The following is a 14855-nucleotide window of genomic DNA, read 5'->3' as shown; positions in this document are numbered from 1 at the left end:
TGCTACTTAACAGAGAAGAAACCAAAATGACACCTTTATGAGGACCCATAATGAAAGACACAACACTCCATGGAGAACAAGTACAACAAAAATGTAAGTAAACATAAGCATTCAAGAAAAACAGTTTACACACCGCTTTTTTCTTGATTTTAGCCGCCTTTTGCATCCTCTGAGGAGTAGCATAAAAAAAGAATGCAAACAGATGTACACACAAAGAAAGAGAAAAGACAGTGTGGGAAGTCAGGGAAACCTTTTGACTGTGAATCCAGACTCTTAAAAATTTGGGGGTAGTGCAAGAAGGATGTACAAGAGAGAAAGATTTGTTTATATCTTACGCAGTTCTCAAGCATAATTTGATTTAATGGCATTATGCATGTTGTTGATTGGTTATAAAAAAATTGGTACCAAAGAGTGTTGTCTGTTAACAGCTGCTCATAACATTTATCCTGCTAAATATACAGCAGTCTAAAATGACAGTACGTGCACTATATCAAACTCAAGGTTTTCTATCCATATTAATCATACATTTATATGTAACTGTTGAACAAAACGTTAACTCAAGCTCTCTTCTGTGACTGTCTAAAGTAGTCAAGTGTCCCTGACAGATTAGGATTGCTATTAATACACCAAACAGTTTTTAGGGGGTTAATTGCAATCAACAATTACTTACTGCTTGAGACATCACAATATGCTAAATAGAAATTCAGCAGTTTGGAACGTTTAAAGAAGTGGACCTTTCTTGCCTTCCATTTGTTTCTAAATGCCAAATCAATCACCAATCATGACGGTCTCTTGCTAAGTAAATGGTTTTCCCAAACTGTTTTCCTTCGAAAACATGCAATTTTTACCAATTAAATATTTTATTGATTAAGAACATAATTTTCCTGTTAGCATTTAAATCTACCTCTTTCTAACCATGTGTTTATTCAGATGAGGTATTTACAGCAGGTCCACAAAAAATTGTAAAAGAAAAATCTCCTACTTGGATTATTAACCAAAAAAGGCATTTTTTACACAGCTGTCTGAAGCAGTCTATGCTACATTATTTACATAGAAATTGTTCACTGTAAATAAAACCAAATCCAAACACAATAGTAATGAATTTTCTTGTCCTAAAAAAAGTAATAATTCAATATATTGAGAGTAATCTTCACAATTTGTAGTAAGTTAAAGGAATTAATGACATAAGAGGAAAACCACAGTCAAACAAATATGCTGTGCTTTGCCACTGGAATATTTCCTAATTGCAGTCTGCAATTTGTCTTTAATACTTGAATTCTTCATACAGCTTCCAAACAATTTTGAATAGGCTCTGGAATAATTTATATTTTGTTCCTCAGAGATGCTGTATGTATTTTCATAATAAGCCCTGGAAACTAATGGTATTTACAGTACTAGATCTATACTCACCTAAAAGCACTTCAGAATAGGTTTGAAGCTGCCGATCCTGTACTGTTTAGAGATCAACTGTCAAAGGATGAGAGAGTATTCTATCAATCATTAAAATCCCCTACCTTAACACGGCTCACTGCCTCTTGGGCCTGCATCATTCTTATGTTTTTGGAGGGGTTGCGCTCAGAGAGCAGCTGTGTAGAGCCCAGGTAATTGGCTGCAAAGATGATTCCATCAATGAGGTCTTCAGGTTCACAAGGTCCTGGAACTGACAGGAGACATTTGCCGTTACTGCCTTTCAAAAGAGGGTAGAGAGATGAGAAATTGAATAAAAGATATTGAGGCCTGAACAACCTTTTTAATATATTTTCTAATACAAAACAGGTAAAGAAATCCAGTGCAAAATAAATTATGGTTTTCCCTATAATTATTTCCCAAAAAACCATATTAACCAAACACACAGTATTTAAAACATTGCATAATGGTTTGACTGTGGAATTCTAGAGGAAAATCATTGGAAATTGTTTGCTGTGCTGCACTGATAAACACATTGGAATTATCTGCAAGTTTCAGAAATAGCTGATAGGTTCCTTTATCGTAACTTTCTTACTATTTATATGTCTGACTGTTACAGGGCATGAGCTAAACTTCCGCTTGAATACATTTCACATTTTCTGTTTCCATGGTTTTTGAGATGTTTGTATAAGTACACAGCCCCCAAACATTATCTCTGGCAAAAATACTGATGAACAATGGGCACAAAGATGTAATTTGCTTCAGCAAAAGTACACCATGAAACTTAACAGTTAAGAAGTTTAGGAAACAAGAAAAGTAGGCATCTTGATGCTGTTTAGTCGTGTGTAAGGCCGGAAATCAGTTCCCAGGCTGGTACAGATTGTATAAACTGAGAAATGGAGAAATGTGGTTCAGTACAGGAGTTCAATAAAACGTTCACAGTCTAATCAATGGCATCTGCACAACAGGTCATACAGCCTTTTCCTCTGAAAGCAGGGAAGTCACAGTTATGGAAAAGGAACATATGGAAAGAGTATGAAAAATTCCATGTTAAAAAAGATAAGAAAATAGTAGAACTCAAAAACACCTTGATATTTTTTAAATTTCAGCCTCCATTCAACAAAATGCCTTTGCATATACTTACTATTAATTACATAGTGACTTAGTGAGATTCTAACATTCACTTGTATTTTCCAAATTGTTTATTTCCAAGGACGAAAAAGAAGAGGCAGGGAGGAGAGAATAAAGGATAGTATTTCTATCATAGTGGGACTATGCTCATCATTCTCCTTATTCAGTTGTTAAGCTTTACATCTAGCTTGATTAGATCAACAGTAAAGAACAATCATTCCAGAGTTTGGCTGAAATCTCTTGACAGTGACTATTTTGTTCCTCAACAGTTTTAGAAAAGAAATTTGCTTTGAGCTGTATCAACTTGCCAAGCTACTAACACATTTTTCTGAAGTACATCAATATCATATGTGAGGAGAAAAATGACACTGAAGGGAGATGCTAATTTAAAAAAAAAAAATCTTGTAGAGTGAATTTGTTCAATTTATTTATAATCAATTGAATGTGGAAGATTAATATGTGGAGAAGGAAAAATATACAGCATGCTATGCTGATGAAATTTACTGAAATAGTGGTTTGCACATGTATCTTTTAGTGAGCATTCCTGTCCCTCGTTTTCCTGTTCTAATTTAGGAAAAAAGTCTTCCAACAGAAAATAAACTTGATTAAAAGAAGTGACTTTCTTCTTCAAGCGATGTTGCTGACACCTATAGTACTGTGCAGACCTCACATTCGCCTGCTGGAAATATCAAATCCTAGCCAAAAAAAGCCCCCAGTCTTTAATTCAGTAATCAAACTATATAAACCAATAGATATACCAGTCTTGTGCTCTTCAGAAACCTGATATTAACTAACAATGCTCATACAAAATGGAGGTATTTGTTTTGCTAGCAAACACCATAGTTTCAAGCTGCAAAAGGATAATTATATACCACAGGAGGACGCATTTTGCTTTAGATTACATCCATACAAATCCAGTAATGGTTTGGATCTTCATTACAACTCAGAGTACAATTCTGTGGAATTTAAAATTCTCAGAGTATTGGGAAAGAATAAAAAAAATCATGACAATCTCAACTGAAAGTGTGAAAGCCCTCAATGAAATCCTTGGGAAGCTACTAATTTAAAAAGTCACTGAAACTCTATGTGAAGGCCAAGTCTTTCAATACCTGAAAAAATGATCCTTGTTCCTGCAGCACTAATTCACTGAATGAAATCAAAGAAAATGAAAATTCCACAAGAATTTACTATATCTCTGTTCCTCTTTGCTTAACACTTTGCACTATTACATTTTGCAGCAGATAAGTGATGTATTTTATATGGTACCTCTTCTGATGATGTTATTCATAAATCTTTTCAGGCCTAAAACTTAGTCTCATACATCTGTATTTCTTTCAGCATGCAACAAAATATTGATGTTGCAGCATATTGACATCTTGTTTCAAGGGTAGCAAAGAGGAAAATCAAAGACGTGAATTTAATGTTAAGTTAGCAAAACTTCATTAGATACCTGCATCAACATGCTCGTTCAAAATTAAAGTGCCTTTAATCTTGTTTTCCTTCATTCACTTCAGGCTAAGCAAATCAGGCTAAAGTGAATCAAGGTTGTTTTAACTCTGAAATACACTTACCCACCTAGTGTTTAAATCAGTTTAACTAACCTCCTTTAGTAGTTAATTTAGATTAATTTTCTTTAAATATTTTGTCTAATACCATCATTACTACATCCAGTAAAGACCAAAATTCTAAGAGTCTGTAGGATTTCTCAACAAAGAAAGTTGTGCTGGTTATTTAAAACATATCAGTCCCTTAATCTACTTCCTTTCCATCCCAAAAGCTCTGGCTGAACTCAGGAAGGCTCATTTTCTCTTCAATTATTTTCAAGAATGTAGAATTTGGCAGACTTCTGGTGATAGCAGTGCTATGTAAATCTTTGAGCAAAACATTTTTGTCTTGATTTCCAAGTCATTGATAGGCTATGTCAAGGCCACTTTCCTTTCAAAGACATATTTAGAGATCTACTTTTACATATATACTGCTAGCATCTCTGAGCACAAAACAGTAATCCCTACCATATCTTAGGGGGTCTGTGAAATTAATGAGTGTTACAAAGGAAAGAACAAATTCTTCTCATGTCTTGGCTGGTGACAGCAATGGTGTTTTTAACTAATTTGTCTGAAAAACTTCTTGAACATGGAAATAACCTAGAGTTTTAAGCAATTTTATTATCCTTATTTTATTTATTTGGATTTTTTAAAGATTGGAGTTTCTTTGCTTTCATATGGTTTCATAGCATTAGAAAGTGATTTTTTGCAGAATCATTATACTAGCAACAAATTCTGCAACATCATGTATAAAACAACAACATGTATAAAATGCTTATAGCGATAGCTAATACAGGAAAAAAAAAAAAAAGCATGTTGGGCAGAAAACATTTCCAACATACATTTCCCATTATGAAGGCTATGTAAGCAATTGTCAGGTAAAATAAGACATCTGTTGGAAGGATGGAATGGTATTGAAAATTGCAAGGGTCAAATTGGGTTACCTGAGTTTTTTCTTCCCTTATCTCTAACTGCTTTACATAATATAAAAATGCAGACTTGGCCGAGGTCCCAGCTCACCACAGCACTTAAGAATGCCTTTGACTGTAAGCACGTGTAAGGCTTACTGATGAGGAAGGGAAGAAGAAAGAAGTAGATTTGAAACTTAAAGAGTAGTTCAGTGTGAACAAAGATTGGAAATTTCTGTTGCGTATTGGTGCTTAAACGTTAGATAACTGTTTCTGAAAAATCTAACTCTAAATTTTTGCACTATTTATCAATGCAATAGAGATTACTTGGCTTTCTGCTGATCTATTAATGCAACAAGTATAAATATATTTCTAGACTAAGTAGACTAGGCCTAAACATTTTTAAATAAACTTATCTTTTGTATTCATAAAATAAGGAAAAGAATACTCATTCAATAATTCAGCATAACTGAATTTAATAACCTGTTAGGAACATATTTCTATATTTATCTAAAATCATGTGTAAACCAAGGATTCAGAAACCATTTAGAGATTGCGCTCAGAGCACAGAAGCACTTTGAACTTCCTGCTGAGAACCATCATAGTCCATGAAGTCACTGAGACCTTAGGGTGCATGTCACCGCAGCAGATTTTGCGTAAGGATTAAATGGACATAGGGCATATGTCACCTTGCAGAATGCCTGTCTACAAGTTCCATAATTTGGCTGACTTCTTTACTTCATCGTGGTTGTGTCTGTGCAAGGGAATGAGATTTATGGTGATAGGACAAATATATAGAGAAAAAAAGCCAGAACCCGTAATTACCACTACAAGCATGTGGTGATACTACTACTGAAACAATTATAACAGCAAAAGGACACATTTCCACTATTTTTTGTGCCCATTATCTACTTTGTTTTTATGTCCACATGGCATATGAAAAATATTATGTCTTCATAGAGATATAGATATAGCTACTGTAGTTAAGGAGTCATGCTAGAAGTTAAGTGCCTGAAGAGTTGAAGATGAATATAACCAGAATATGGTTGTGGTATTGCCATCAAAGTTCAGGGAAGAACAGTGAGTGTTAGTTGGCAGAATCTTTTCTTATGTGCAGCAGGGTCCTGTTCCCTATGAGACTCTACATACAAATTAGTAACAAAACCTGTGTTTTTCTTTGAATTCAGAGACCAGTCATGTTACCTACCATAAGCTCCTCATGAGCTACATATTTATTTGTATTAGACAATGCCATATAATACCTGCAATAGAAAAAGCCTAATCGATAGCTTAGCCTCACATACTGTGTGACTATAGAAACAATTCAGAGAAAGCAAAATGATTGAACTAAAAAAATAAATAAATTATTACACTATCTGAAAGACTATACTGACCCCTTTCCAACAGAGTAGTGAGCTGATGGGTAAGAAAACAAAAAGACATAACTTTTTTATCCCAATAAAATTAAAATGTGCACTTGTATCTGCAAGCGCTGGGGGGGGGGCGGAATTCTCTAGTCTACTTTAAAGCTCTTCTCATGCTGGCTTCCCTTTATAGTTGTCCACTTAGAATCAGCAGATGCTTATGACAAAGTATCAGCTTGCTTTCTTGTCTCCGCTACCTTTGGGGAATGCATTTAATTTACCTCTACTTAGGGCCTATTAGCCAGTGCATGCCAAGTGTTATGTGTAATTTCCTTCAGAAGTCAATCTGTGTAAAAGGGGCAATCTTTGAACTTTCCACTTGCTATAGCTCTTCAAGAAAATGACTAAAACCAGAAGTTGCTAGTCAAGCTGATGAGATGAGAGAATAGAAGAAAAATGTGTTGAACATTCTGATATTATTCTAAATTGCAGTAAGTTTTTCTGGAGTTGACAATGGCATTAGAAATCAAGTTTTTAACATTCATTTATGGCTTCCATTGTGGGGAAAAGTGTGTTCATGGCAGATCTAAGAGGTCAGATCCTTAGAAGTTTCCTACTGTCCTTTCTCACTTTACATTTCCTTTGCAGGAAGCTGTATGCATTTTCCCCATACACTGTTCTTCAGCGGTCTGTGAATCAGAATTATAATGTTTTTCAGTATAATCCCATTTTATCTCTGTCCACCTTCTTGTGTTAATAAATTGACTTATTTTTCTCCAAACAGGAAATACATAATAGCAGTGCTAAGGAGATTGAAGAAACACATGAAAGTATGGTTCTCCTAAAGAGAGGATTGGACTACCCATTTTTTGTCAGATCAGGAGAACCTTTCCATTTGTGCTGACAACTGAGTGCAATAATGGGCATCACAACAAAGTGATACAGGGGCTGCTCTGAACAGTTAAATGACTCCTTCCCTCTGCACAAGGCCATGAAGAATAGGAAGCTCTTATACCTTCATAAATCTCCACCCTGCTGGGGCCCACTGTTACCACCTTTTTTACCCCCTTCCAGATTTGTAGCTCTCTGCATCTTCACCTCAATCCTTCTGAGAGCTGTATCTGCTCCTCCTTTTTATCCCCACCAGGCTCTGATTGCCACAGGGCAGGATGAAAATGTTAAATACTTCAATACTTAAACTTTACAGCTGTATTCTCTTGGGTTTGACTAGTTTTTAGAACTGTGATCTTTAAAATACATTAAAGCATTTGCTTCCATTTTATCCTACTTTAACAATGGATGATGTAAAACTTACCATCAACAAAACTTGGAAATGAAGACACTTTCTTTGTCTGTTGAGAAATAAAAATGGTATAGCTGTAACAAAATCATTAGCAGAAACTGAAGTGAATTCATATTATATTTAAACAGCTGACCATTGTTGATAAAAAATCAAATTCTGCATAGCCACTATTTAGCACAGTGAAACACATTACATCACAGAAATTAACCCAACCTAACTGTTACATAGCGCTGTTTACCTGGTATCTCAAAGCATTTTAAGGAGATCCCACCACACAAAAAAATAAGGGAGGATGGAGGGAAGAATATGAACATTACTTGTCAAACAAGCAATACAAACCAGCAATTCCGAGTCCAGTAGTTTGCCCACTAGATCACAGTGCTTATTAATGATATCCCGAATTTCCAATTAAGAACATTTAACAATATTTAACAAAGCACAATGCTAGGTCAGTGAATAAAAAGAACTGTCCCTGATTGCACAGTACATAGCATTATACTTAATCTCAGCATGGGCCACAACAGTGCTCTTTTTATGCTACTGTCTCTATTCTCAATAAACAGATACAGTCCTTCCATTTGCTTGTCTTTTGCCAGCCTCTGCAGGCACCCCTGTTTCCAGGAAAGAGGCTGATTTCTCCATTACAGGAAAAGGCTTTAGAAATGTGCCTCTTCATTAATGTAACAGGCTACAGGCTAAGTATGTTATGTGTTTTTGAGATAACAGACTTCTGCTTTTAAGTCTGAATTTCATTTCATTATGTCTAGCCTCAAGCATAACCTCATTCTGCATTCTTAGATGTCTTCTTTGCTCCAGTCTTCAGTGAGAAGAGCAGGTCTGCCTATCACTGTGTCTTTTTCACAGCTGACTGAGCCAGGACACATCTTACCACAGAGGCCACTCAAAAAGATGTGAATCATTTGAGCCTTCAGCACTGAATGAGGTGCTTGATATTAGGGGTTATTTAAAAAGAATTATTCCTGTAGGAATTAAGCAGTCCTTTGGTTTCAAAGAATGGCATTTGAGGGGAGGGGAGTGAAGAAGAAAAAAAAGCAGAAGCCAATTTTTTGATGCTACTTTTGCTCTCCAGTAATCCAAAAAGATAATTTCTGAAGTGTTCTCCCCATTCTGTGTGTCATCAGAAAATTTTAGGCTTGAGTACATGTTGTGGATAGTCACATAAAATGAATGTGGCAGCAACAGATTCATGGGTATAGTTCAAGAACTTTTTGGAATATGCAGACGTATTTATTGTCAGTTCAGGAAAAGAGGGAGAGTCTGTGTGAGAGGGAGAAAGCTGACAATTCGGTGCCTACTCTACCTTGTGGGAAAAGTCCTTCTGACTCCTCCTGACCGCAGGAAGATAGGCAGCAGAACGGCATAATGTACCTACCTCGGGTGTGTTATTATTGTCAACTGGTCCATTGAGGTCTGAACGCTGTTGCTTCCTTGGCTGCTCTAAACCATTGCACATCTATCAGAAAAAGGAAAAAGGATTTCAAATCCTTTTGTCTTCTGAAAAGCTTCAAAACAAAGTAGAAATTTAAGTGCATTTCCATAGTACAAAGATAGTCAGAAAATTTTCACCAAATTACATTCACAAAATTTTAATAAAAATTCATAAAACATTAGCATATGAAACTGTATTTAGCATGTTCTCCATTATTTTACAACAGTCATTGATCATGAAGCTGTTCTGTGTAGTTAGTTATATGTAGTTATTTCTGTCTATTTATATGTAGTTATTTATGTGCAATCAATATTCATTACTGATACTAAAATATCATGTGATATAATAGTGTTGTAATTTAGCAAATATGAGATTGATATAAAAGTGGTGAGCTGTTTAATTATAATAAAAGATCTACTTTGATGTAAAAAGCAAGACATTTCAATTATCATTTAAGTAGCAGTTACGCTACTGATTTAAACTAAATGCTTTTATTTCAATGCAAATTTTTCACATGAAATTAAGCCAAATGCTGACATGTTTAGATTGTTCAGAAACCAAAGTCAGAATTTTTAAATGTGTTTATGCTCAGTACTGGACAAATCAAAATAGTCCTAATGGCCACCTCTGACCTGAAAAAACAGAATCCTAGCACTGAATATAGGATTCTCTGTTCATGCGAGATACCTCATGGCATCTCCCTCCTTTTGGGCCACACAAATCTACAGGATGCTGGCAGTACAGCTTCAGGCTTCTGAAGAAATATAAAAAGGAAAATATAAAACCTTATACAAGGAAAATAGTCTTTTAAACCATGGAACACTCTTTTTCTTCTAAGTTCCAGTATTCTCAGGCAGAATTTCTTCTCCAGACCTGACAGTGTCACAGAACACCAGCACCCAGCACAGGGAGTGCCTGCGTCCCACACGTACCAAGAAAGTGAAGTTTTCATGACTCAGAGTTTCAGTGTTAGAAATCTGGAAAACCAAGGTGATTTCTGGAACAAATTTTTATAGTTCAGGATATTTCACTTTCCTTTTTTTTCCTCAGTTCCCCCAATACATATAAAAAAGAGTGCCTAAATACCATTGTCATCATTGTAAGGCTTCACAAATAAAGACTTGTATCAACAATTGTGCAAACGCAAAACACTGAGCCAGTATTATTTCAAAGAGTCAGCCTGTTACATGTGAATATAACTCCTTGGCTTCTGACTTTCATATGCAGTATGTAGCTGTAATCAAAGAAAGTCCACATGTTCATCTCTAGAAAAATTATTCTCTTATGAATAATATTTAGTCAGCTGAACGAAATGTGCTAACGAAGCAGGCACATTAGAGCTATTAGCTAAGTAATGCTAATTCTCAGGTGAGACAACATATACAAGGCAAAAATTCACCCAAGTAGTAAGCAGGATTTTAGAAAAGACTATCTGAGTACACACAGAGCACCAAGACTTGGGGACCCACTGACTACTGCCCTGTCTACATGGCTGTATTAGCTAAGAAGCTTACCATATTGCTGCTTATAAATGCTATTCTATTTGAGACAAGACGAATCCAATTACATTGCATGGCTAAGCTAATATGGAGCAATATGTGTTGATGTGCAATGAAATATATTAATAAGGTAAACAAATATCTAGAGGGCTTTCATAAAACAAGCATAATAATCATACATTATTCCCTAAAATAGTAGGATTAGATCAAGTATGCTTTAAGCAGTGAAAATGACATGGCCACAATGAAGACACACTAAACTGTAAACAGTGATAGCAAATTATTAACTCCAGTAAGTACAACAGAACGTTAATGCTTTTAAAGATTTGTCAGTTGTGATTACCGCACACTTGACTGAACTGAAAATGCACCTGCATATAAAGAAAGAATTGGTTGACTGGTTCAGTAACCATACTCTGGGTGCTGTAAAGTTTGAAACCTGTCTCTGTCACAAACCTTACATGTCAATGGACTTACTCAGCCCTGGGGATCATAATACCAATCATGCTCTTTGGTAATATTGCATATATAATTCCATATAGTCTTAATATCAACTATGACTAAACACTTGGATGACATTTCAGTTTTGATTTATAAATAGCTGTAATTTACTGGACTTCCTATTTTCAGCACTTTAGGAATATAAACAAGCCTTGCTTGTTTATTGTTTCCTAGTCACATATCTAATATATATGTCGTTATTGTGTATTGGCTGGGTTCCAGAGAGAAGTCTGTGCAGAGTTGGGATCAATCATATCATCTCTACAAGGAATATAACAAATGGTTTTTACTTACTAGTTGGTATATGTACATGAAGCCTTTTTTTTTTCCTCCCACTGTTTTGCCTATGTGTTTAGAAGCCCCAGTCTAATTAGGCAGAATCTCAGGTACAACAAATTCCTCCATTTCTTTTATGCACATCTGTGCACACAATGTATTCCACCTCTGGCTGATCTAGTAACACTTTGTTCTTTGAAAGTGTTGTGATGGGGAGGAGAGGGTGTCACTGTGAGCACTTCCTCTAAACAAAGCTGAGTGTAATATCACATTCTTGAGATCTTGTCAACTTTGGAGTGTAGCACATCCTATGATGTCCCTTCATCAGCAGTATGAAATATCAAGTAGTCAGTGTGGGAAGCTGTGTCTGTCTGTGACTTTCTATGCTCAACATTTGCCTGCAAATATGTAGGCTGTTACGGTGACCCTTTACAAAATAAGAGTTGGGATCTTCATGCTAAAGAAATGTTTGCTAACATGGTATCCTAGAAGGAAAGGGCAGAACGAAGTACAGGGAGAAGGGCTTCCCTTTCTTTCCATAAGACTTACAGTGTCAAGTAGAGAACTATGCAGAGTACGCATGGCTGGATCTCCCGTACACAGTTACAAACCACATAGTCTTGTACATATGGAAAGAGATGCTTCTAGATCAAGGATGAAGGGACTGCTTTGAAGTTTCTTTATAGAATAATTTTTAGAAAACATACATTCTGGTATTCGCTGTGGGCTGGAAGTTGGTTCATGCTCCCAGGTAATCTCAGCAATGTCAAATAAATTAACATAGTCAATACTTGCTTTCTTCGTGTTTCTTACAGAGTTTCCAATTTATATTGTTGTTTTAAATGTTACGATAGCTAGAACAAAATCACATTTGAGGGAAACACTTACAAGGTATTATAAATACTTCTTTATACTCTGACTTGCAGTTTAGAATAGGACCTAAAGCTAAACCGGAAATCTGGAAGTGACTATTCACTAACACAGAGGTACAGCTATGTTAAAAGTCTCTTATCAAGGATAAGATTATCATAAGAGGACAGATTCTGCAAAGGAAAGATATAAAAAATATTAAAATATTAAAGGTCTAGTATTATTAATACTTTTGCCTCTGAGCAAATACTGAGGCAGTGTCCAGCATCATGTGAAGGAACATGAGGCAGCAGACAATGCCATCTTTAAGCTGAGAGGAAAACCAGACTCATTTGAGGTCACTGAAACATCTATGCCCAGCTTTCAGAAATAAACCTGCAGCTCTGTCCATACCCCGTATAGCCCTGTCCTGCCCCAGGCAATTGCCAGGCCTGGGCCCACCTGGGCTTCCCTCCTCCCACCAATCTTGCAGGGCCTCTCCCAGACAACCAGGCCCCCTTTATAACCACCTCTTCCTGCAGTATAAAGCTCTTCTTAGCTGGAGGTGAAGGCTGGTAGTGATTGTTTCTGCTGTCTCTTGACACTATTGGTTGTTTACTCCAGTGTAAGCTGTTGAGCTTTTCAGTCAAAAGCTCATCCCAGCAATGTGGTCTTCCTCAAATTTGCCACCTGTGATCCTGAATGTTGCTGTGGTGCTCAGTACTGATTAAGCCCTTTCTGGCTGGAGACCATTCTGCTGGAAACCTGCAGGTTAGTCCCTTTATTGATTTATTCAGAGGAATGATTTGTCTGAGAGAGGAATAAGAGATAAGGTTTTTTTCAGAATTGTTAATCCTTTTTGTAAAAAGTTGGTAAGCAAGCACTGAGTACAGCTCAAAGGTGTGGCAAGGCTTCATTACTATGTTTAAACATTTGAATAATGGACCTTGTGATTTGTACCTGCCAACCTCAGTGCTTGCAACACTGTTCAAATATTGTCAAATACTGTGTTCAGAAACCAATGTACTGGCTTATATATTTTGAAACTCATCTTGAAGGCTACTAAGCTTCTTGGAAAAGAGATGTTTTGTGGTAGGTTCCAACTGAAAAAGGTTCCTTGTGGTGATAGTTTCAAGGAAGGAAAAAAAAACCCCTTGGAAAAGATATTGTGGTAGGTTTACTAGACTATTAAGTTACTTGTTGCACAAGTAAGCCAACAGATCTAATTGTCTTTTCATTCAGTTTTGTTGTTCCTCTATAGAAGAAAGGTAAAGCAGATAAGTATTGTTATCTTTGACACTTAAGGACAAAACTTCAGTTTCTAGTTTCAAATCCTGTGATGTTCTGTTGGTTTCTGAAGATAGTTTATCATTGAGCCATGTGTCCTCCTGATATTTAAACACTACTATGTTTATAGAAACACATCAAGGTGCGTCTAAAACATCTTTTTGAATCAATAGATGGTAACCTAGTAACAAGTCCATTGTGGCAGTATTATTCCTATTAAACTACGTAACTGAAATAACTTCTCTCAAAGATGCTGGTGATGTGTAGTGGGAATAGCTTAATGTACCCTTACTGAGCTGCTGCATTAGTTATCGTAACATGAGTAACATGCTATTGTCAGTAGAAGCAATTTGACCCAGCAGGATACACTTTCAAAGATAGAAACTGAATAAGGCAGTTCTCAACTAGCTGAAGGATTTCTGATTTTGATCACACAAAAAAAACCCCTAGACTTCACACTCTATGCTTTCACAAAGATTCCATTACTAATGTGCTAATTTAGAAGTGGTACTAGCACATGTCAGAAGTGAAGAGGAAAATATTTGTAGAAAAGAGTAGTTCCAAGTAAGCAAGTCAAGTTAGAGTACAGAACTGGCATTATGAAAAGAGGAGGAGTCAAAGTAATTTTATAGACTTAAGCATTGCACAAAAGAATTTCAATACTCGATCCAATTTCAATAAACATTAAAACAATTGCTACTTGATTTTTTTTAATCATCTTAAATATATGCAAGGACAAAAAAACCCCTCTATAAAACCGAGAACCAGCCATGATAAGAGTTTCAGAGAAATAGGTGTGCTAAATGGTGCATTTTTATGTAGATGTAATTTGGAGTGCGTGCTGCCTTCTGTTTTTAACTTCCTGCAGAAGACTCTGTCACTAATGCATCTTTAAGTAAGAGCCATTGATTTTGCTGTCACCTGGTTGGGAGTTTATTGCTAAAAAGTCATGACTCAGCCAATTAGCACAGAGAAACTGGTTTGGTTTGAGAATATTTTGGGCTGTTTAGCACTTTTCAGTAAGTACTTACACTTGCTAAGTTTGGGAACTGTCACTCAGTAATAGTTATTTAATATTTTTGCCCCACAGCTGCCTAGAACACATGGGAGAATACAGCAAGCTTTTATTAATGCTCTTTATTTACACCGACTTTTGTTTTCTACAAATTCTATCAAATGCATCCCATAATACTCAGACTGAATTCTAGTAGGATGTTCCTAAGATACAGGCTTTCTAAAGTGCTTATCTTAGCTGTGTCAGACTGTTCTAAGGGTGAGATCTTTTAAGGACAAAAGACTCCTGGATCTGGGCTCTTTGCAGCAGAAGAGCACTGTG

The 14855-nt window shown here is 36.1% G+C and overlaps 1 protein-coding gene across 8 annotated transcripts in view; it reads right to left on the bottom strand.

Annotated features, from left to right (window-relative positions):
- APBA2 (amyloid beta precursor protein binding family A member 2) overlaps positions 1 to 14855 on the bottom strand; it is a 109531-nt gene that overhangs the window by 24206 nt on the left and 70470 nt on the right. For 3 of the 8 annotated variants that reach the window (XM_075764231.1, XM_075764232.1, XM_075764233.1), the window contains 4 exons: positions 9051 to 9131; positions 7670 to 7706; positions 1515 to 1660; positions 134 to 169 (listed from right to left, as the gene is read on the bottom strand). In XM_075764231.1, the coding sequence (XP_075620346.1) occupies positions 134 to 169; positions 1515 to 1660; positions 7670 to 7706; positions 9051 to 9131 (300 nt within the window). Of the gene's footprint in view, positions 1 to 133; positions 170 to 1514; positions 1688 to 7669; positions 7707 to 9050; positions 9132 to 14855 lie in introns of all 8 variants that reach the window. The other 5 variants (XM_075764235.1, XM_075764237.1, XM_075764236.1 and 2 more) reach the window with 3 other exon arrangements.

The sequence above is a fragment of the Balearica regulorum genome, chromosome 12, assembly GCF_011004875.1.
Source record: "Balearica regulorum gibbericeps isolate bBalReg1 chromosome 12, bBalReg1.pri, whole genome shotgun sequence".
NCBI lineage: Eukaryota > Metazoa > Chordata > Aves > Gruiformes > Gruidae > Balearica > Balearica regulorum.
The sequence above is the reverse complement of the archived record's forward strand: the minus strand, read 5'-3'. Positions and strand labels throughout refer to the sequence as shown.